The sequence below is a fragment of the Stigmatopora argus genome, chromosome 13 (genome assembly GCF_051989625.1).
Source record: "Stigmatopora argus isolate UIUO_Sarg chromosome 13, RoL_Sarg_1.0, whole genome shotgun sequence".
Classification (NCBI taxonomy): Eukaryota; Metazoa; Chordata; class Actinopteri; order Syngnathiformes; family Syngnathidae; genus Stigmatopora; species Stigmatopora argus.
Genome location: NC_135399.1, coordinates 14,020,961 through 14,043,274, shown reverse-complemented (window position 1 = coordinate 14,043,274; position 22,314 = coordinate 14,020,961). Strand labels below are relative to the sequence as shown.

Sequence of the window (22,314 nt, the reverse complement as noted above, 5' to 3'; positions counted from 1 at the left end):
CTCTAAAATGTTTTCCACAATTCTTACAGCTCAGACGTATTAAGAAGCCGACTTTTGCATTTGCGTCATCTAGGCGTTGAAAGTCTGACCATTTCATGTGTACGTCATTAAGTCAATTAAAGTAATGAGCTGGGAGAGAGTAAGGAATCGAGTCCGCGTTAGTTGATCGCCCCCTGCAAGCGATGACGCAGTTGTCGTCTTGAAACTTTGCAAATGTCACTTAAATGGGGGGTGAGTGGAAAGGACCTAATGAGGTCAGAGAATACGGGGAAACGTTGGAGGATAAGGTTGTGTCAGGTATTGTTGTTCTGTGGAATTAAAGGGTGTAGGGGCACTCACTGAAATGTACTTTTTTTCATGGTGGATATTATAAACGTAAGATTTTGCTCATTTTGCTAGTTTCTTCCATGTGTGACAACGGCTGTTTTGTTATGACTTATACGAGTCCCATCCCTTTGACGTGGTGAGCTTGTCCAACTCACAGTTCTGAAAAACCCGTGCCTGCCTGGATTTTCTTCGAGTACCTTTTCCTGCCATTTGGCAAAAAACATGCTCGCTAAAGCGATTGGACACTCCACAAGATTTCTGGAAATGTGAAAGGAATCAGTTGAGGACACGAGTCTCAACCACTGTTTTCCATTGAGGGCAATTGCAGCATCTCACTAGGTCATCCAATGGTTTCAACTATGCAGGGGACAACCGTTACATACGTTATTTTTCAAGCATAGATTTCTTGATCATTTATTTTTTAATATTCCGAGTGCATGATGAGTGTGTAAAAACTGGGGCGCTCAACTGAAATGAATGAATTCCAAATACCAGACGAGACTTACAATCACTTCCAACAGTTATCCTAAATTAAACCACACTTTGGTTTTACTCCGTCCTTAATCCAAATGTACAGTAAGTGTTTTAGTGAACTTTAGATCCCTGTAGTTTCTCAGTGTAGCTATTAACCAAAAACAGAGGTCCGAGTAAAAACAAAAAAAAGATGCACTTATTTGTCATTAGAAATTTTGCCTGAATTATGTATATGAACTCGTTTAACTGGTTGAAACAGACAATGAAAAGCGGCGCTAAAGAGTGGGTGAACATGCAAACAGAACTCCCACAATTAGAGGAGAATGGCAGCATTGCCTAAAAATACCCAGCGCCAACTAGCAAGACACGTCGTTAGGATTTGTCATATGAAAAAATGCATACGGAGGGCAGGAAAAGACCACCTCACCTACAATGATATCATAACAATATATAATTCGCACTGGAGTATAAATCGCATTTTTAAGGACGATTTTTATTTGCTCAGAAACTAAGAACAATCATATGTTAAAGTAACAATAGAAATAAAACAACAACAAGCTAAATAGATGCATCTTAATGCAAGACTTTTTCAGATAACTATAGCCTAAAAAAAATAAAAACCTAACAGACTGTCAGAGATCAGACAGAAAAAAGCATACAAAAGTCACACTTGAGTATTAGTCAGAGGCCCACTAAAACTATGAAAAAAGTGTGACTTATAGTCCGGAATATACAGTATGTAAACATAGATACGGAGAATGAAGATGTTTAGAGAATACAAATTTTATTCCCATGAATGCCAAAACAGGCCAGGATCAGATCATTAAATGTTTTTCTTTCAAACAAGAATAAGATGACTTATTCTTTGTTTTGGTGATTGCAGATGTGTCTTAAATGTTAGCCTTATGAAATTGTGACTTAAGAGCAGGTGTCACATTTATCTTTTAGCTCAACATGAAACGCAGTCTCTGAAAATTAAAGGATCGCTGAGTACACCGATTAATCTCGGAGAATGTTGTTGTGTGTCATGTGTGGTTTCCCTGGTAACCACTTAAAAAAGGGTACGAGGTATTCTGTTTTTGCATATTTAATGTGCCTAACACCCCACGAATATTCCTCTGAAACGTAATCAATGCTATTTGGAAAAATGAAAACAGAGATTGTTTATAGCTGCTCTTTCATTCAATTTAACCTCTCCTTCAAAATCAATTGCTGGCAAAGTGAAGAGGGCGGTTAAGTAGTTGAGGGAATTAGAAGCATTGCAACTGTTGTATCTATCTACCTATGAAGTGAGCTAGCGGCTTACAATACAAAAATAAATAAATAAATAAAATAAACAATGAAAATGAAAAATGCTAAAAATGTTAATCACATTATTGTTTTAACTTTGTAAGGGTTGCGTCTCACACAAACTTCATTTAAACCGGCCACAATCCTTAAAAACCAGTCAACCGCTTACTCGTACAAGGCTCGTGGGGGTGCTGGAGCCAACCAACTATGGGTACCAGGCAGGCTCACCCTGAACTGGGGGTCAGCCAACTGAAAGGCTAACAATGAATCATTGCTAGTGACAATTTAGAGTGGTCAACTAGCCTATCATGCATGATTTTGGGTTATGGGAGGAAACCCGAGTACCTGGAGAAAACCCACGCAAGCCCGGGGCGAACAAAGTCCAAACAAATAAAGAAAAAGGTCTAGTAAAATCAAACATTAAGAGATAAATAAAACACAGGAAACTGAAGTTTTTGGCAGAGTCGTACCAAAATAAAACGAAATGATGAATCAGTTGTACGATTTAAGGGTTATGGTTGAATAGTTGATGAAGTAAAGTGTTTACCAATGTCCTTGAAAACAAACGCCTACACGTGGTGAGTGCTCTTTGTTTCTATTCTAATGCTCTCCTTCCTCTAAAGTATTATCACACATTTGGACGCAATCCAATGTCAAATTCTGGGTTTTGCAAACGGCAAAGATATATTACAGAAGTACAAAGACCTGTATTATTGTGTAGGAACAATAAAACAAACATGAAATGGGGAGGAAAGAAAGGCAAGTTACACTAAAGAGTATTTCACCAGCCCAAGGGGGCAATGTCTACCTTTGGTAGGCCAGCTCCTACTAGTGAGGAGGAGGAGGAGGAGCAAATGAAAGTGATGGAGCCTATCCCAGCTAACTACGGGAATCAGGCGGGGGCCAATCGCAGGGCACAAGAAGAAAGGCAACCATTCGTGCACACACTTATTTAGAGTTCAGCGAGCCTACTTTGCATGATTTTGGAATGTGCGAAGAAACTGGAGTAGCCAGAGAAAACCCATACAAGCCCAGGGAAAACATGCAAACTCCCCACAGGAAGGTCCAGACCTGGAATCAAACCCTCGATCTCTGAACTGTGGGCCAACTCGTCCACCGGCCCTCCCCAGTACTATATATGATGTAATATCAAATGTTATTTTGACTAGTTAGTGTCAGTATAGTGAACCGTATTGTAACAGGTGAGTTATACAATAGCACAGAGAGGCTTTTAAAAGTCTTAAATAGACTCCATCAAAACACGGTCCCTACATCGCGGTGATTCAGCGATGGCGGCAGGTCTTGGAACGCATGAACCTCCATGTGCGAGGTATTACTGTAGATCGAATATCTGCTTTTCTACAAGTGTTTCTCCTGCAGTGTCACAGTGTCTCTCCATGCAGTCCGATGTTGATGTGTGGTGCAGTTGCACTGTACTGCTGAGCTCATCATCTTCCCTTGGCCAGGCTGCACGGAGTAACAAGTAGCCTCGTACAACACACACACACACACATACACACCGCCGCCAGATGCGCTATTATCACACACACACAGATTTTCTCATTCAGCCTGTTGAAATAAACATGGAATTGTTGCATCAGCGCACTACCCCCCTCCCGAAAAAAAAAAGAAAACACTGCATTGCTTTGCCAATGCAGCACTTCTACTGGGGGCCTGTTTAATCGAGAAGTCATGTTGCAGTGGAGGGCTCCTGCTGCTGCAGTATGAACCAGGATGGCATCATGTAGCGCAGGGGTGGGCAACGTGCACCACGTGGGCAATAGAGCGGCCCGCGACAACTGTTAACTGGGCCGGCTGGATCTAGAAAACCATTCTACTCGTAAAAAAAAAAAAGAACTTAGTGTGGAATTTGGAGGAAAAAAAACACCCTACGCCTGAAACTAAAAGGTCTAGTAGTTATGTAATAGCCGCTAGTTTGCTGGGAGAAAAGTTGCAGGTGATGTCATGCAGCTTTTTGGTCGGCGAAGTTGTTCCTCATCCCTCCTGTGTGTGTGTGTGTGTATCTCGGCATTGCTGCATGAATAGCGTTGCAGGTTTGTCCATGGCAAATGATACACAGCAAAGGAGCAATAAAAAAAGACACTTGGTGTGTAATCCCAATCATGACAGGGAGAAGGAGAAATATGTCGCTTACCACTTGGATTCTTGTTTTTCTTGAGACTCTTGCCACAAAGACACTGCAGCATATGCGTTCCTTTGCTGAAAATGTTCCAAAGAAACCACATTGATTGATTTGGGCGAATCCAGTGGTTCAAACACCCGGAGAGAGATGAGATCCTTGCGGTTGCATAATAATAATAACCATGGGAAGAATAATGACAACACAGTTCTCCACGTTAAGCCGGCCAGTTGTATCATATAGGAAGAAGAAGAAAGGAGAAAAATAGATATCCTGTCTGTGCGGGCTTTCTTGTGTTTCTCTCACGTGGCTTAATTCGCAACAAGGCTACGATTTCTTCTTCTTCTTCTTCTTCTTCTTGTGGCGTCCTCAAGTAGAAAAGGTACTCTTTTAATTGCATGTGTCGCACCGGGGAGGAGACGCCAGCACGCACACACACACACGCATGCACACGCACGCACAACACTCACACACGCACACTGCACGACACACACACCGCCAACTAAAACAATAAAAGACAGCGGGCTTCTTCCGAGGAAGAGAGAAGCATCGCCGCGTTTAGTTCATCACTCTGGAGGAGAGGAGGAGGAGGAGGAGGAGGAGGAGGAGGGTGGATCGACGCCGCGTCACACGCCAGGGGAGGATGCATCCTATGAAGACCCCCCGCTCAAGTCCAAATTTGCACCCCTAGTCAGAGCAGACGGCGCCCACCGCAGTTTGCGTGTGCCCGCCGGGTCTCGCACCGCAGCCGTGTGGATCCGTGACGGTGTCAATGCTACGCTATTCCCCCCCTACCATCAAAAAAAAAAAGAAAAAAAGTGCAGCTGTAGCTGAACATGTGCACGGATTTCTTTCCTTTTTTTTCCTCCAGTCTATGATGGAAATAAAAGAGGAGGATGTGGAGGAGGAGGAGGATGAGGAGGAGGCGGCGGCGAGGGGGCCAATGGGAGGAGGAGGGCTCATACTGGAAAAATTGGCTTTCCATGATGGAAACACGTGGTTTGTGCCCCATCATGTCAGTGATGCTCATGTCGTATAATTTAAAAAGAAAAGTTATATGATTGATAGGCTTATATTTTTACGCAGGCATGTGTCATGAGGATTTTATAACTGGGGTACAGTTTTTTTTTTTTTGAACTTGAAGGCATCATGCATGACCCACAAATACATTGTAAGGAATATCTTATTTTTACAACAATTACAATGCGAAACAACACACTACTAAATTTTGAAACACGAAAGAACAGTTTTTTTTTGTCCGATTTAAGTAGGCTTGGATAGCCTCCAGCACCCCCGTGACTCTTGTAAGGATAAGCGTAATGGAAAATGAATCAATCAATCAATCAATTTATTTGGCAAGAAAAAGCACCAGGCTAAGGGCCATGTAACAAGAATGAATGGATATTGTAGAGTTGGTTTCTATAGGAAATGTGATAAATGGCTAGTATTATAGTGTTATGCTGTTTTACAATTAATGTCAATTATTTGTGTTTTAGCTTTACATGAAATCATGCAGTCAGTGTGTAGAGCACAAAGTGGTGGAAGCTTTTTTTTTTTTACCCCCCATTTAAAAGGAACGCCGCATTCTAGCCTTCAATAACCGCTTTTTAAATGCGTACTATTGTTATGAGGTCAAATGTAGTCAGTGTGGAATGGGCACAAGTGGAGGATCTTTCGACCTCAGCCTCTCCATCGATCCATCCGCCGCAACGTGAAGTATCATTGCACCCTGGAGGATATTGTCTGACGAGCTTGTCGGGGGTTATTACAATACTTGTTTTTGATTGCCCAGGGCCCCTCGTGAGCTCCATCCAATGAACAATTATTTATTGACGCTTGAAAATAGATAGATCGATATATAGCTGGCTACATCTACTATACGTTACTGTATTGGTGGTTGTCATTGTTAACTTTGCCTCAAATTTTGAGGTACCTAAAAGAGTGATGATCTCCAACAGCTAGCGCTCAGTACTCGGTTCGTCATCCATTGATTGATGCTAAAAATAGAACGATATAGTTAGCTGGCCAGCTATTGTCAATATTAATTCGAAGTCAGTACTTGATTGTCATGTGCATGCTGGAAATGAAAACATTTGTCTGTATGGCGCGCTGTTATTGTCGCGCAATGGAACCCGAAATTGCATGGTGAATGAATTCCAATTGCACTGGTTAACTGGTTTAACTCCCTGTGACTGTTTCCACCTGTCGCTATACTCGCCGTCTGTTATTTGTGGCAAACACACACTGGGACACTACATGGGAACACTACACAATTAAATCCAGACACACATCTTCATATACCGTGGATCTCATTCTGTACTTGTACACAGACACGATATTCACGCTCTGGACGTACAGCTGTAGCCGATTGATTGGTTCCTGTAGCGGCAACAAGATAATCAATAGTTAAGCTATTTTCTCTTCCCTATTTCACTAATGATCTGCCTGAGTAACGAAGCACCATGTTTTGCCCCCCGTGCCGTCTTTATCCTATAACTCAGGGCGACCTCATGGATCTGCCAAATGCTATTTAATGTCACCAAAAATTAAAGTCCCCATGCTCAGAACAACTGATGCTTTAAGTAATGTAAAAAAAGCCATAAAATGACTTTAATTTAGTTGATTCTATTCTGCTAATGTGACTTCAGTTTGTGTCGATACAGACCTTAAGTCGACAAAGTGAAACCAAACAACTATCGGTTCACATAATGTAAAAAATAAGCAAGAAAATCGTTTTTAAGCTCTTAGTATTACGATTTCTGTAATATTACAATGTGGGATTTTATTCTCATTACGTTAAAACTTTGATCTTGTAATATTACGACTTTACTCTTATAATTCTACAATTTGTGACATTGTGATTTTGGGACTTCCAATTTGATAGCTATTATAAACACGGCAAAATTCTTCCTCCAAAATGATAGTCAAACCCAAGTTAGACCTCTAAAGTACTTTGTACTTTCCTAATTTTTTTACCCTCATAATTCATTCTGCGGCTTTGTAACCGCCCTGGCAGTCTGTTTTACTTCATTATTTATATCCTTTTATAGCAGCAACCTATCTGAGTATTAAGAAAAAGGCATTGAGTGGAAAGTGCATCTTGTATGTGCCAAATTGCGATCAAAACAGCCGCTTTTGGGGGTCGCGGGACCGGCTACATAAAGCGTACTTCCGAGTCAAAGAATTCATCCCGGTGGAGCTCGGCAGTATTAATGGAGAGTGGGCTGCCTTAGAGTCCTTTTCTATTCCACCATCCATTAGTTGGCCCCTAAAAACTGCTTTTGATGAATCAGGTAGGAAAGCTTTTCACGTTGTGTTAGAGTCAGCCTTGCCTTTGCAGTGACTTGAGCATACATTTCTTTCTTTGGAAATACTTTGCCTTCTGATTAAATAGTCTAAAACGGAATGGCGCAATAACAAATGATTCCAATGTTATGAAATATGAAGACTTTGCTTCAGATTTTATCCCCAAAGTGAACTTTACTCCATTGCGAAACTCATTTGACAAAATGGAGGACAGGGTTTACAACCCATTCCACATTTTCCAAAGACATGCTCGTTGAAGACTAAATTGTACCTAGCTATGATTGGTTGTTTGTCCCATTGTGCTCAGGGATTGGCTGGCCAACTTCTCGAATGCACATAGTTGGCTGAGTTAGGCTGCAGCACCCCCGCAAACCTCGTGAGGAGACGCAGAACGGAAAATGAATAAAAACATGGTGGACTAACACCAGCAGATGATATAATCTGAGCGAATAAATTTGGCATGGTGTCAAATTGCCAAAATGTAACTGCATTAAAAGAATAAAAATAAAAATGGAGGTGTGGATTACAGCAAGTGGTGTGGTAAGCAGAAGGGAGCAGCTTCCTCTAAACAGGCGTCCCCCCTGGGACATGTTACCTTAGCCACTTTCCATCACACGGACAAAAAAAACCCTTCTTTCCAGTGACCGTGGGGAAATGCAGCGACTCCTTCCCTCGTATTTGGCCCCCATGGGGCCATTGAGGAAAATATAAGCACTTAGGTTGCTATTTGTCTCAAGCTGAGGACGCTGCTGACATTGGGAACGGTACAAAAGTCCCAACGTGAATGCCAGATTAGATCAGTTTGAAAAATAATGCACTGTACATGTCGTTTTTTTTAGTCTGTCGGATTGAATCCATATGAGGATTTTGTAAAATACTAGTTAAGAGCGGAGAGTAAAAAATAGGAGACACTTTCTGTATAGGCTTCATAACTATTACATCTGGCTATTTATGATGAATTCATGCAGAAATATTCATTAAAGTGGGAACAATGGGCGATTTCTACATGTAGCGTTTATATATTTTATAATGTTTCCCTTTTGACTTGGCTTTACTTTTGCATGCTGGAAGGAAGCAGAGCCTGTAAAACGCCTCATTATCTTTCATTGAGGATGTCGAAACGGTAATCATTCATTTGTGCTTGTCACCGCCGCTGCCATAGCAACCGTGAGCGGCAGAAAACAAAGCATTTTGTTGCTGACTACGGGGGGGTCGTGTACACACCGAAACATTGTCCATGCAGGTGTAACTTCATACTTGAGGCAAACTTTTGCGAGGTGAGTGCACGCTTCTTTCTTTCCCCTTTTACTGGGAATAAGCCTCATTGGGCCTTGATGTATAGTTAAAATTTGTTTTTTTTTGTGCCATAGACTATAAAATGTTATCTCACCTGGCCTATCAACCAATTGTGCCCTGTGGGAACAAGTACCTCCAGCAGAAATGGGACAAAATTTCCTATAATTTTCACCGAAATAAGGTGAAAAGAACAAGGTTTTGCCCGCAACAGATTATATTCAAAATTACAATTATATAAGCCGTAATCAATCTATCTTATTCACCATGTTACAGAAAGAAATATATATATTTTTTAAATTCTGGCTTTTAATCATTTTATTTGTTGTTCTGGGGAACAAACTGCTGTATTCTCCGGACTATAAGTCACATTTTTCGCAGTTTTTCCGCTTTGACCAACGACAGTTTTAGGTTAATGTTAAAAACTGTTAATATATTACTATAGCCAGTGCCTATTTTGTCTGTTGTTCGTTTGTTTTACTAATTACTTTAGCATAATGTTTGTTCTTGGTTTCTGATCAATTTTTAAAAAAAAATCTCCTCCAAAAATGCCACTTATACTACAGTGCGACTTACTTTTTTCCCTTTCATTGTGCAATCATTGGCTAATGTAACTTATACTCAGTCCAAAAACTACGATAAGTGAAAAAGTGCCACTACACAGGTAAAAGTTTGACCTTTTTCACCCCCTGAAAACCCAAACTTTTTGTGACGGAACAAAGTCGGAAAGACAACGTAGTACCAAAGACCAAACTACGTGTTTCATGGTTTTATGTATCTCTGTAGGTAAAGTCCATGCAACCAACACTGGACACAAAAGCCCCCAAGAAATATGATCACCTCTCTCCACAGAGACCAAAGGTAACTCACAGTATGCAAAACTGATATTTTTAATATCATTTGATAATACTACATAGTACTGCATAAAAGCTGGTGAGTTATTCAAATATAGGTTTTTGGTTTCCATTTTTAATGCTTTCTGTTCTAATCAATGAATTTTGCCCAGCGATGGGTAGACTTGTCAATTATTATAATTAGTTCGCATCCTTTACTCTTTTGTATTTTAAAGCAAAATTTGAATATAATTTAAAAACATCTTGTTCAGCAATAAGAAACTATTTTGCAGTTATGAACACGGAACAAAACCATACAAGCAAAACTAGCATTTTCTGCAATAGCCACCTATAGTGGTTGATTACAATAATAATAAATAATATCTTTGTTTTTGGAATTATAATTATGATGGCCTTATGATTTTAATTCATTCTGTGACTTAGCCTGTAATATTGTCTTTGCTGCCATGCAGCAGTTGCGTATTATAACATTGCTCAAGGCTAAAATTCTGGCATAAATTAACTGGAAATCTACAATGTCAGAGGTGGAAATTAGGAGAGAAAAATGAAATTAAAACAAATCTGGCTGTTTTTGAGCATCTCTTAGTTATTCCATTCCAAAAATGCTTTAGTAAACGCCCACTTTTTCCCCCCAGCAATTCTACCTTCTGTTAGGAGATTTTTTTTGTTAGTGGGGCCAATACTGCTGAGAAACGAAGCCTAAATTGGATTTAATTTCATATTTAAGAAGACTTTTTTGGGTGGATTTTTGTCCCAAATATGGCTTCTATCATTTTAAGGTCACTTGCCATAGTATTTTCATAGCATCTTCAAGTCAAGGCGCCCGTTGACACTCGTCGTATTTGTTCCGCCACTGATCGAACTTAAAAAATAAGGTTATCTAATCAACTTAGCATACTAGATAATGTGGACAAAGACTGCGATTTAATCGGACATTGTACTGCACTGTCAAGAGCAAAGATATGTGGACGAGGACGATTGAGAGAGAGAACATCTTACTTCTGGAAAGATTATCCCACATCATGTTGACCAGCGGACGAGTGGACAACAGGAATAGTTACGAGAGGAAAAGGTACGTGTGGATGACCAATGATAACGAATTAAAGTTGCTCATGATTTGCTCTGCGTTTTAGTCTCAACGTGGAGAAACGCCAGCGGGAATTGAGGCAAATCAACATGGAGAACCAGAGTTTGTCGACACGCTTGAGCCAGTCTAAGCCTCATTATGACGTGAAGAAATTGCACGGCGATTGGCTCCAAGCTCGCAAATTGGTGGACGCCATCGCGCGTTACCCGAGCAGAAGTCAGCAGGTTGCCGTTTTTTTCTTTTTAACAGTTTTCACATGATTGAGCGTGTTAAAATGTCATTAAAAACACAATCACAAAAAAAGTGAAAAAATTCCTAAGTGGTAAATGCCTGTGACATGTTTTTTGTTAAGTATTAACTCATCGGCTGCCATTAAGGAATTAACTTTTCCAATAACAGGGTGAAGAAAAGCCCGGCAAAAAATTGACAAGGAAAAAAACAACCAGCAGTGATACTACAGTTGCAGTCCACATCACGGTCAACAATACGTCCAAGAGCACAGGGAATGTTGGCCAAATTGCAAGCGCAACAACAAGAAGCACAGTGCAAGATGACAGTGAAGAAGAGTCTAGCAATGAAAAAACAGAAGAATCCAGCTCACCATAACCAGATGCAGAAGGAAGTCATTCTTTTGCCACTTTTTGTCTTCAAGCAAAGATGCTCCTGGTGAATTTTAGGGCCCCTCTTGAGCAATTCCTGTACCAACATGAGAATAGTATATGATAATGTTCATGTTTATCAAACATGTGCTTGAATAAAAACTTTGATCTTTCATAATAAACTCATTTTGACCCCAAAGAAGAGCACAAAGCAAGCATAGAACTCTAATGGGTGTCCTACAAGAGCAATCAGTGGATTGCAGTCAGGTGCTTCTTGTTTTCTGCAGAAATCCCATTGGTTAAACTGTCTGTGCTGGATTGGTTGGAATAAAAACCTGCAGCCCTCGGGGACCGGTTTGCCCACCCCTTTCATACACAATCACATAAACAGGTAAAAAAAAAAAAACAGCCACCCACCAAACCCCAACAAAACTCTACATTGGAAGAGGCAATTTTTTTATTACATCAGAAACCAAGAACAAGTCAAAGTAGTCAAATGCAGAACAATAGGCAGCTGTTAACATGATCGTTTTTCAGATAACTATAGCCTTAAAAACAGGCTGTCGATGGTCAGACAAAAGACGTGTAAGTCGCACTAGAGTATCGATCGCAGTTCTTTTATTCAGATATCCATCTGGTCGCTACGGCCATTTGTGGTGAAAATCAGGACGTGTCCAAGTGAGTCAGACTTTGACGCAGAGCATGGCATCCAGCAGGTTTCCCGTCCGTTTGATACCGGAGGTGACAAAGGCGTGGCTCTCCAAAAGCAGAACGTATTCGTGGGCGCTCCTCTGCCTGCCTTCGCTCATGCTGAGGGCCTGCAGAATGCCGCGACTGGGCCCTCTTCTACCCTCGTCCAGGAAGATCTCACTCAGCAGGAGCCCGCAACCTGACGACGTGGCGACAGCATCAGTAGATGGAACTTTTTATTATTTGATCAATCGTAACTGCGACTTATATACGTCTTTTTTATTTTGACCACCGACAGCTAGTTATGTTAAGATTTTTAGGCTATAGGCACCCAAAAAATTATAAAAATATATAATTAAGAGGTTGTTAATTTGTCTGCAGTTCCATATTTTACAATTACTTCAGTATTATGTTCTTAATTTCTGATGAATTAAAAAAAAATCTTCCAAAAATGCAACTAGTTTTTTTTCCTTTCATTGTGCATTCTTTGGCTTGTGCAATTTATACTCCAGTGCAATTTTAAGACTGAAAAATATGGATTACTTTAACATATAAATATATTGATTTCTGATAAATTAAAAAACTTTCATCCGAAAATGCAACTAAAACTCCAGTGTTATTTGTGTATATATATTTTTTCCCTTTCATTATGTATTCTTTGGCTAGTGTGACTTATACTCTGGTGCAATTTATAGTCCAAAAATACAGAATTTTTCATTCAAATGAGTATGCGGTACGTATTTAAAAAAAAATACCTTACAGACTTGGATGGAAATTGGTATGAAAAACGGTGTCGGTGCATCACTACAAAGAATATTTCCGAGAAAAATACCTGGTGTGCACACATCTGCAATTCTGCTGAGCAGGAAGTGCACTTTGTCATCGGGCCAGTCGTGAAGAATTCTAGAGAGGATGTAGAGGTCTGCTTTCGGCAGGGGATCTTTGAAGAAGTCTCCTGTTGGTATAACCACTGCGGCATTAGGGCATGAGCATAGCGACAAAAATGACAAGTGTAAAAATGACCTTGGACAAACATCAGCCGGTCTTGATCGCCGGCTGGAATGAAACGCGGACTCATTTCAACCACGGCTGCTAAGTCCAGCACTGTTAAAGTCATCCCCGGGTACACTCTGGAAAATTCCCAGGCCATTGCGCCTGTGCAGCCTTACGAAAGAAAGGCAAGACAAATAATTTGATCAGAAGACGAAAAAAAGGAGATTGCTAAAAAAAATGCAATGTTTGTGTTGTGGCCATTGCAGTTTGTGTTGTTGTAATCGCAGTTCATGTTGTGGCAATTGCAGTTCGTGTTGTGGCAATTAGCATTTAGCCGTTTTTTTTTCTTTTTTCTTTTTGCAAAGCATTTGGATGACACAGTTGGCCTGACCGATTCGGGCAACAGTAGGAAAAGGTGAAGGTAAGCCATGGAATCCCACCTCCGAGGTCACAGGCGCTCTTGAAGGCGGACAAGTCAAAGGCTGTGGCCACTGTTCTCGCGGTCACTTGAGCGAAACTGTGCATGGCTTTCATGAACCTCAGTTTGCCGTCCTGGCTGCTGGAGACAGTGTCCTGTAGGAGCAATACAGAGAATTAAATAAAATGGTATACGCACCGTGCAATTTAGGAATTTGGATGCATTTTTATTTTCACCTGGACTAAGTCAGTGGACTTGTCACCAAAGGCCCTGTGGTGTTGTTGGACGCCCTCCTGCACGGCGCGCTCCAGGTGGTTGAAGAGCGGCCACGTGGATTGGTCGCAGTGTGCCAAGTAGTCCAGCAAGGAAGACGGCGCATCAGACAGCAGGAAGCGTTCCGATAGTATAGTGTTCTCGTACGCGGGCGTCTTACAGTCTGCGAGAATGGGAGAAAAAAAATTGAAAATATTGTGTTTACAGGCGATCGGAGTGTCCAGACTTTTTTTTCGGCGGGGCGTTTCCAAATGATGGTAGTATGGCTGCCCCGAACTTGGTAAAGAGATGGAAAATGGTTGACTAACTTGTTGTTTTCAACAATTTGAGTGACAGGCACGCCTCCAGCAGACGCTCCGTTCCTTTGAGGGAGGTGTTTAGCTCCACGGCCACCTGATCCGCGACCAATGCCGGCTTGCGCTGCAGCAAGTCAAACAGGCCCAACTTGGACGCGGTAAACAGAGCCTGCAAGACGTTTTGTTTTTAGACTCAGATATTGCATTTAGCAAGATTGAACTGTCTACACAACACTTCAAAGTACAGTGGTACCTCGTCATACGACCGTTCGTCATACGGAATGCTCGTCTTACGGGGGAAATTTCGATCGAATAATTCGCCCGTGATGCGGTCAAAGTTTCGTGATGCGACCAAGCCAGGTTGCCATGGCATTTTTTTTGGCATATCTTTCGTGTATAACAATATTTACGAGCACCGGATGAGCTATTCAGACCAGGAAACGCACAACGCGCATGCGCGGTGAAAAGAGGGCTTTCTGGGTAATGAAGTATACTCGTGCTCGCAAAAGTATCCCCGGTAGCAACTCTATCATAGGCGCCGTTCGATGGGACGCGAACACAGATGCTACAAGCTAAAAGGAGCCGCTAGCCAGCGCCCCTGTAGCTCCCATGAGAAATCCGACTCGGATCGCTGCCGCCTGTGCGACGAGGAAACAGAGTCGTCTGAACACTTATGGCTCCGCTGTCCGGCCTTAATGACCGAACGCTACCATCGCGGCTTGGGCAACTCCCTGGATGAACTTATCCGTGTTCCAGTGGCAGCCCTAGCGCTGCTGAGGGTAATCCTCAGGCGCCTGAGGTGAAAAAGAAGAAGAAGAAGAAGAAGAAGAAGAAGAAGATGAGCAGCGGGGCGATCGCTGATAAGACTGCTTGCTGCTCGTTGGCAAGTGGTCGTGCGTTCTCCGATTGTGAGGACATTTGTGTGCATCATTTTCGGAATATTTTGAAGGGAATAGTACGACAGCAAACAGCCCATCGATAGCGAACGTGAGGGTGGAGTGTTTGTTCTGTTTACGAGTGCGTTGTGTGGAGGAAAAAAAAAAACGAAGCCCCTCTCCCCTCGGCGAAATCCGGCCAATTTTAGTTAGATTAAACACTTTATTTCTATTAAACCACTCGTTATTTATTACTTTGTCAATATATGGCGAATTATAAGAAATAAAACATTTTTTTTCAATCCAATATCCTGTTTCTGGTGTTTTTTTCAGAGAGTTGGAACGAATTAAATTGTTTCCCATTCATTTCAATGGGAAACTTTACCTCGAGTTACGAGTAACTTGTCATACGAGCTCAGTCCCGGAACGGATTAAGCTCGTATCTCGAGGTACCACTGTATTCATCCGTGCTCACTTTAGATGCTTTGAATCCGTCCATCAGTTGGATGATTTTCTGCAGGTCGTCTCTGGCCTCCTCACCGTCATCAGATTCCTGGCCAGCGGCCTCCGGTCGGGTTTCCTCGCAGTGTCCGTGCAAGGTGACCTTCAAAAAGTCAAGATTAGCATTCGGTTTGAAATCTTCTTCATTAACTAGGAAGGATTTTTGCTCCAGTCGCCTGATTTGGAAAATCTGCCAATACCAATCCCGTAACCAGGAAAACTATTTTAAAATGCATTATATACTTTTGTTATTTGTTTCCCTAACTCATTAACTGTCATGGGAAGTGATCATATTTGACTTTGTTGGATCCATTTGTATTGGAAATGCTAACCTGCAAAGGGGTAGGTCCATTCGCGTCCCTTTGTCGGTTGTATATTTGGTCCATCTGTTTGCAGAAGTGGTTTAGGGGGAAACCCACCACGTTGAGGAAGTCTCCATGCACGTACTCCACCAGCATTCCGCCCAGCGCCTGTATGCCATAGCCGCCCGCTTTATCCCTGGTACACAAACAACATTGCACTCAATATTTGGGGGGAAAGAATAAGCGCAGTCACCAAATTTCCATGTTTTCTTGACGACATATTTTTGCAAAGTTCGAGTCACCTGATTTTGAGCATTTGGCGATATGGAGGACCGTTCTGATAATTGCTTATTTTTCATTTAATGCTCCATTAAAGGAGAAAAAGGTAGAGTGACTCACATTGGTTCACCGCTGTCAATGTATTCCCACAGCATGTCTTCCGAGAGGTCGGCGAACTTCACCTTAGTTTCTTCGTAGAAGTCCACAATCTGGAAATCTTCGACGCCTCAGGTCAAAAGAGGTGACGTTATTAATTTTTTTTATAGAATTTGGGTCCTCGCGTGTTTGAACACAATTTACCTGTTGTTTCATTGCAAAGGACAATGGCGACGCCCGTGAAGACGCTGTGTTCTTTCCCGCTCAAACTAAAGCCAGACCAGAAGAAAATATTAGATACATATATTTGACAGAAAAAAGAGACTCTGTTCACCTTGAGAGCATTCTGTATGCATCTTGCTTGTCTTGTGGCTTCTCCAGAATCGTGCCATTTACACTCTGCAGAAGTAGATTTCAAATGTCAAACTTTTTTTTCTCCATATATATATATATATTCGCATTATACTATTGAAACAAAGAAAAAAAATGCCCACTCAAAGTAAAAGAGTAAAAAAAAATCAGATCATGCAAGATCAATTTATCACTGTAAATTATTTTTTGATGTCAGTTTATTTGTGTTAAAGGACTATCTTAATCATTAGTTGAAGTTAAAAATAAGAATTTATACTGAATTGAAGCTTCTTCAAAAATATGCAGTATTACAGCCATAACTTTAAAAGTACTTACCACAATGGTGTCCGCTCCGATCACTATGTCGGGAGTTTTTAAGTGATTCTGAAACAAAAACAAAAAAAATTTAATTGGTCTTTTTCAGTTGGTCTTTATACGAAAGAGTTCAGTTCCAACGAGGCAGCGACCAATCGTGACTTCAGTTGCCAGAGTAAAACATCAAGCAGAAGGTAAAAGAAAAATGGGAGTATGAGAATAATCAAAATAATACGTGATCAAGTCGCAATTTCATAATAATTCATATTGTAATATTGTAAGGTTAAAATAATATTACAAGATCCAAGTCATTTTGACGACGTAAGGTCCGTATCAAGCATGACAAAATACGGTCTTACACTTTTGTAACTCTTTCTGAAAACTAGTAACAAATGTACTACTGCAGTACTACTACTACTACTACTAAATAAGCACATTACTATTGATAAATATACTTACACAGGGCATCCTCCTGGCCACCTCCAGGGCCTTCTGCTTGGCCGTCTCCACGGCGTACTGTTGAGGCGCTTTAAAAAGTCCCTTGTCCAGGGTTTCTTTGAACCAGGACGGGACCACCTCGAAGCGCAGACCCTAACGCGAGAAGACGGACCGGACGTGAGAAGAGACCTCTCCAGTTTTTGCAATCTTTAGCCGGACTCTTACGGCATTGCGAAGGATCTCCAGTCGTCGTGGAGACGCACTCGCCAGGACGACCAGTTTGCCGGCCAATTTGGAGATGACAGGGTTCAGCACCATGGTGGTCCAATCACCTTCCTACTTCCACACGCTGAGGAAAAACGATCAGAATTGGCTTTTTAAAATACATGTATTTATTTGAAGTATTAACTCATTGGCTGCCATGGACATGTTGGCCTCCCAATCAATTTGGACAGGGAGGGATGGCAGCAATCCTGCCATCAATGACAGTGAAACATGATCACTCAATGTCGAAATGGATTTGACGTCTATAACAGCCAAAGAGATCAAATAATCCAGATGTTTAGGGATGTTTATAAATCTTTACAACAACATTTGATTGCAAATGTATTTTTTGGTGAGCTACAGGACACGCGCAGTTTACGTGACGTCAAATTCGTGAACTTGGCTTCATTGTGTGGAGTCGAAATCCAGCGATCAATAAATATGCACAAATATACAAGGCATGCTTTACATATTTCACTATTCTTTTGACACGGTTGAACAATATTTAAGGCTTTTACTTGCCAGTGTTTGTCAAGTGACAACAGTTCTCTTACCTCCACAAGACCGGAAATTCGCACACTTCGACGTAACAGTTACGTCATGACGCAACACGCCGGCCCGATATGACAATGAGACTCTATATCTAGTTTGCTCATATCAGTTTGCTGAAGTTTTATATCCACAAATAAAATTAAAAAAAACAGTTTCAAACCCTCTCACGATGACCGTGTTAGTAAAGTGTAGTAAGGAGCACAAAATTAGGACTAGTCGCTCCCAATAAATCCAATATAATCTTAATTTCTTTCTTTCAGGCATACAATATTGGTGATTTTATTATTAAATTTAATCAGGAATTCTTTATTCTGTAATCCAATATATTTTTCATAGGATTTTCTAAATATTGTTATTACTGTCACAGTGTTAAGACTGAAATAGTTCCATTCAATGAATACTTTTTTGTTGGATAGGATGATTTATAAATACATTTGGTTGTGGAAACATTCCTCAAAAATCTGCACTTGGGCGTTCAGGGTTTTGTGTAGGTTACTTCAATGAGTAATTTTGCTGGTTATCCACTAGGTTTTGTACTATGCACCGTTTAGAGAAATGTCCTGCCTGCTGTGCAAATAGTGACGGGAGTAAAGTACCAAAATAGCCCAGAAAAAATACTATAACACTGTTGTGTAGATGTTTATTCCTGTTTGAACATAGCTACTGTCCAATACGTTTGTCATTTTTATTGATAGTGCAAAAAACAGTTGTCGACAATGACACTTTGCAAAGCCTTTAAAATAATCATCAATATATGCAGGAAAAATCATGATGACTAAATCAGTGTAATCTTTATTTTCAAAGCACGTCATGACAAAGCAAGAAGATATGATTTCAGATTTCAGAAAAAAATAGAACACTCATAGATTCATACATACAGAGAATGTGAAAATAAACAGCAAGTGTATGACTTTAAGTGGATGCCACATTTTATACTAAACTCTTTTGTTAAACCTACTTTTTTGCCAAGTTTCTCATGTTGGCGATGTCATATATCGTAAGAAAATAAATATAATGTCGATGGGTTTTAGACCCACTCTTGCGTATGATTGACATTGTCTTACAAGTGCTCGTCGTTGTTATCGTCATAGGTTTTGTCCGACGCCGTCGCCATGGCGACCGGCTCAAAGCAAGACCCCGCCTCGTTCTCCGGCGATTGACCGGCTTGCATGCAATCGTAACCTTTGCCGGCCGAGTTGCCGCCTTTGCGATTGCGTGTTCCGGGTTGGTACAGCTGCATGGCTGGGCGGTCCTAAGGAGCACAGTAAAGAAAATCGGATTAAGTGACTGGCGCCAGCTAGTGCTAGAGCTGGGAAGTGCCCAAAAAAAGTATATATAGGCTTAACTCAAGCTTCTTGTGTGGGCCGCATTAAATGATATTTGTAGGATTTCCCCCAATATTTTCAGAGGATCAGGTTTAAAAAAAATCTGTTTTTGAAAATGTATTTATTGTTAAATAGCAAAACTAAATAGCCTCCATTACCACAAGTCCCGATGTCGATAAAAGACGAAACGAAGCCCAGCATGCTCACCTTCTGGCTCACCTTGTTTCGAAGGCGCTCCTTCCTGTTAGCCAGCTCGTCCCGCTCGCCCTTCATCTGCTTGTCTCCGCTGTCGGGGCAGAAGACGTAGGCGTGGTGATGGCCCTCCTTCTTGGCGCGGTCCTGGCAGTAACCCTTACCCCACTTGGTCTCGTCTTTGCGCCGCGGAAACTTATCAAAGTCGTAGTGGTGCCTCTGACGCTTCCTGTCGTCGTCTTTGCCGCGATGCTCCTTGTCTCGTTGCCGGCGAGGTTGCCGCTGCTCTTTGTCGCTCTCGGGCTGACCTCTACTGGACAGACGGTGAAAAAAAGGTCATTGGGTCATGTGGTAATCCTGTCCCAATACGACGGATTCCATCGGTCTTACTTTTCCTTTGACTTGATCTGTCCACAAGATTTTTCCCATTTCCCTCTTTCCGCGTCCCCGACTTCACTCTTGTCCTTGACGCGGTCCGAATCGATGTCGTCGTCCCTGTCGCTCTTCTTCAGCAGCTGATGGACAGCACCCATGTCCAAAAAAGAGAAATAAAGAACCACGTCAAGGCTCGTTCGTCCCTTTCGCGGGAGACGCGCTAACGGAGCAACCTTAATTTTAACGTCTTTGTCGGAGAGTTTCTTCTGCTTCTCGGCTTCTTTCCGTTTGCGCCGCTCGTCCTCGCGGCGCTTGCGTTTCTCTTCCTCCCGTTGTCGCTTCTTCTCAAACTCTCGTCGTCGCCTCTCATCTCGCTTCTCCTCTCGGATTCTCTGCCATCCGTTTTGTCCTGTTATTTATTCCTCCTGGTGGAAATCAATTCTGCCGTGCATTTGTGTGTCTCACCTGCTTCTCCATTTTCTTGTTTCTGATGTACTCCAACAGGGGCGTTGTCCTTTTGGCTGGAATTGCACAATTGGATTGGATTATAAACTCGGCAGACCTTCATATCAGGTTAATGAGTTCAAAAGAAAATGATGCCCGGTTTTGATGTACAATAGTAGTGCAGTATCTTTTCATTTAAGCATATTTACAAGAATGACGTACACGAAAACAGAACGGAACAGTGTTTGCAACTTGCTAAATATTCCTCTGAGGGCTAAATTTGAAAGCTTACCAATCAGCTCTTTTGTTTTAGCCTCAATTTCCCCCAGAAGAGTCTCAGGATTGGCCATCGACTTCTCCTCATCACAGGAGTAGTTCTCCAAGAAGCGTTTATATTCCGGGTCTGTGGGAGGAAATTCGACAAAAAGTAAGTGACCGTGATGTGAGTGTTTGGCTCATGCAAAAAATTACGCAGTCGTTTGAGAGCCGTAAAGGTGTTGCATTGAAAAAAACAATGTAAATCCTATCTTTTGTCTTTCTGTAGGCATAGAAAACAAGATTATGTGGCACAATTTAAAATTTTGGTCAAAGAGAAAGCTCCAATAACTGTTTATGTGAGAGAAAATGTATCAACTCATACCTAGTAATTAGTATTTTCACAAATGGTTGACATCTTTGGATTGGTTTAGATGCAAGAATTCAGTCTGAGGTTACCTTCCTCGATGCTCCCGGCCTTGGCATCTTTCTTTTTGAGCTTCTTCTTGGAGACTTTCTGGAAAGGGGCAAACTCTACCACAGCAGGAAACTCTTGACCTGAAAAAAAAACCAATCAGCACTGTCACCAATGCATTGAACCTTGTATTACTTCCAATTGCGGCAAATGGGGGTCACCTTTGCCGTCAATGAAGACGTAGCCGTCAAATCTGTCTCTGAAGAGAAGGATATCATCCTGGTTTTTAAAGTTGATGTAGGCTCTGGAGAAGAGATGCGGGTACAGACTACGGACAGCAAGGAGAAGGTCGTGAATAAAAAGATTTGTGTAATATGGAGGCGCCTGTGCGGAGATACCTGGGATCAGAAGGGAAGAACTCAAAGTAATCGTAGGAAGGAAGCGGGCTGAGTTGTTCTTCTAATTGTTCCTTGGTAAGCTGAGGTGGGAGCCTTCGGATCACCACCTGTCAATCAATACACCACAGATCGACAGAGAAATGTAAATAAATGCATCATGAAAATTTGAGGTTAAAGTCCCACTTACTCTGCATTTGAATGCTTATTGGCTTAAGGCTGTTTTTATTTTATTTTATATATATATAAACACAATCAAAATAGCTCAGTTGATCACATTGGATGATCAACTTTATTTTACAACATTTTATATACGTTTATGTAAAAGAAAACAAAATATTTATATCTGCCGAACCGATTTGTAAATAGAAAAGGGTTTTTTTCCGCTTTGTTGAAACCACTGGACTAAAAACCCTTTGATTTGGCTCTAATGTGGGTGCATATTTTTCAGAAACCGTGTTTTCCCTCCTGAATACTATTATCAGGTATCGGTAAATCCGTAAAATCGGGTGACTCGACACGTGCAAAATGATTCCATTATTATTGTAAAACGAAAAATAGTATCTTTTATGGTCATTTTCGAGGGGGATAAAACGGTTTTATCGAATCTCTGTCCACGGTGCTGAAAAGCAGCCGCTGTCCGCCATGTTTTCCCCGTCCAACGTAAACAAAACAAGAGCACTCTGACCACATCGCACCTTTGTAAAAAGCTCTTTCTTCTCCTCTTTCTGTTTAGGAATGTTGTCCTGGTCCCCGGAGTTGTCCCGGAACTGTATCTCGACGAGGAACTTATCTTTGTTGGCCGTCATTTGCTCCTTTTCAGACCTCATCTCTCTCCATTTTCCTTCATCAATCGTTCTCTGTGCGCTCGCGATGCTTGCAGTTGTCGCGAGAAGATGG

General features: G+C 41.5%; 4 protein-coding genes across 9 annotated transcripts in view; 1 reads left to right on the top strand and 3 right to left on the bottom strand.

Annotated features, from left to right (window-relative positions):
* fgf14 (fibroblast growth factor 14) overlaps positions 1 to 11,606 on the bottom strand; it is a 49,755-nt gene extending 38,149 nt beyond the window's left edge. The window contains exon 1 of one of the 2 annotated variants that reach the window (XM_077616675.1): positions 11,373 to 11,606. Coding sequence is in view for 1 of the 2 variants with exons in the window: in XM_077616674.1 (XP_077472800.1) it covers positions 4,247 to 4,337 (91 nt within the window). In the remaining variant the exon portion in view is untranslated. Of the gene's footprint in view, positions 1 to 4,246; positions 4,473 to 11,372 lie in introns of those variants that run through there. The other variant, XM_077616674.1, reaches the window with a different exon arrangement.
* cfap97d2 (CFAP97 domain containing 2) lies at positions 8,747 to 11,570 on the top strand. Its single transcript, XM_077616676.1, has 6 exons — positions 8,747 to 8,814; positions 8,908 to 9,014; positions 9,617 to 9,691; positions 10,638 to 10,756; positions 10,818 to 10,995; positions 11,171 to 11,570. Exons 2-6 carry the CDS (start codon positions 8,916 to 8,918, stop codon positions 11,375 to 11,377), a joined length of 678 nt encoding a protein of 225 aa, XP_077472802.1. The 5' UTR covers positions 8,747 to 8,814; positions 8,908 to 8,915; the 3' UTR covers positions 11,378 to 11,570.
* Positions 11,607 to 11,813: 207 nt separating the features above from the next.
* On the bottom strand, positions 11,814 to 18,080 carry asmtl (acetylserotonin O-methyltransferase-like). Its single transcript, XM_077617851.1, has 15 exons — positions 18,016 to 18,080; positions 17,423 to 17,546; positions 17,219 to 17,350; positions 16,781 to 16,828; positions 16,428 to 16,492; positions 16,298 to 16,362; positions 16,118 to 16,223; positions 15,749 to 15,914; positions 15,391 to 15,519; positions 14,053 to 14,209; positions 13,708 to 13,907; positions 13,494 to 13,626; positions 13,084 to 13,224; positions 12,893 to 13,015; positions 11,814 to 12,259 (listed from the first exon to the last, which is right to left on the bottom strand). The coding sequence occupies exons 2-15, from the start codon at positions 17,513 to 17,515 to the stop codon at positions 12,054 to 12,056; spliced, it is 1,764 nt and encodes a 587-aa protein (XP_077473977.1). The 5' UTR covers positions 17,516 to 17,546; positions 18,016 to 18,080; the 3' UTR covers positions 11,814 to 12,053.
* Positions 18,081 to 18,782: 702 nt separating this feature from the next.
* upf3a (UPF3A regulator of nonsense mediated mRNA decay) lies at positions 18,783 to 22,291 on the bottom strand. Of its 5 annotated transcripts, none has more exons than XR_013304609.1 (11): positions 22,113 to 22,291; positions 21,418 to 21,524; positions 21,241 to 21,347; positions 21,064 to 21,162; positions 20,642 to 20,752; positions 20,371 to 20,426; positions 20,139 to 20,297; positions 19,921 to 20,045; positions 19,695 to 19,843; positions 19,546 to 19,624; positions 19,118 to 19,265 (listed from the first exon to the last, which is right to left on the bottom strand). XR_013304609.1 is itself a non-coding variant. In XM_077617095.1 (10 exons), the coding sequence occupies exons 1-10, from the start codon at positions 22,242 to 22,244 to the stop codon at positions 19,074 to 19,076; spliced, it is 1,386 nt and encodes a 461-aa protein (XP_077473221.1). In that variant the 5' UTR covers positions 22,245 to 22,291; the 3' UTR covers positions 18,783 to 19,073. The 5 variants fall into 5 exon arrangements, 3 of the variants coding, with proteins under 3 accessions (XP_077473221.1, XP_077473224.1, XP_077473223.1); XR_013304610.1 differs by having other exon boundaries at positions 19,558 to 19,624; XM_077617095.1 differs by having other exon boundaries at positions 18,783 to 19,265; positions 19,546 to 19,843.
* Positions 22,292 to 22,314: the final 23 nt, after the last annotated feature.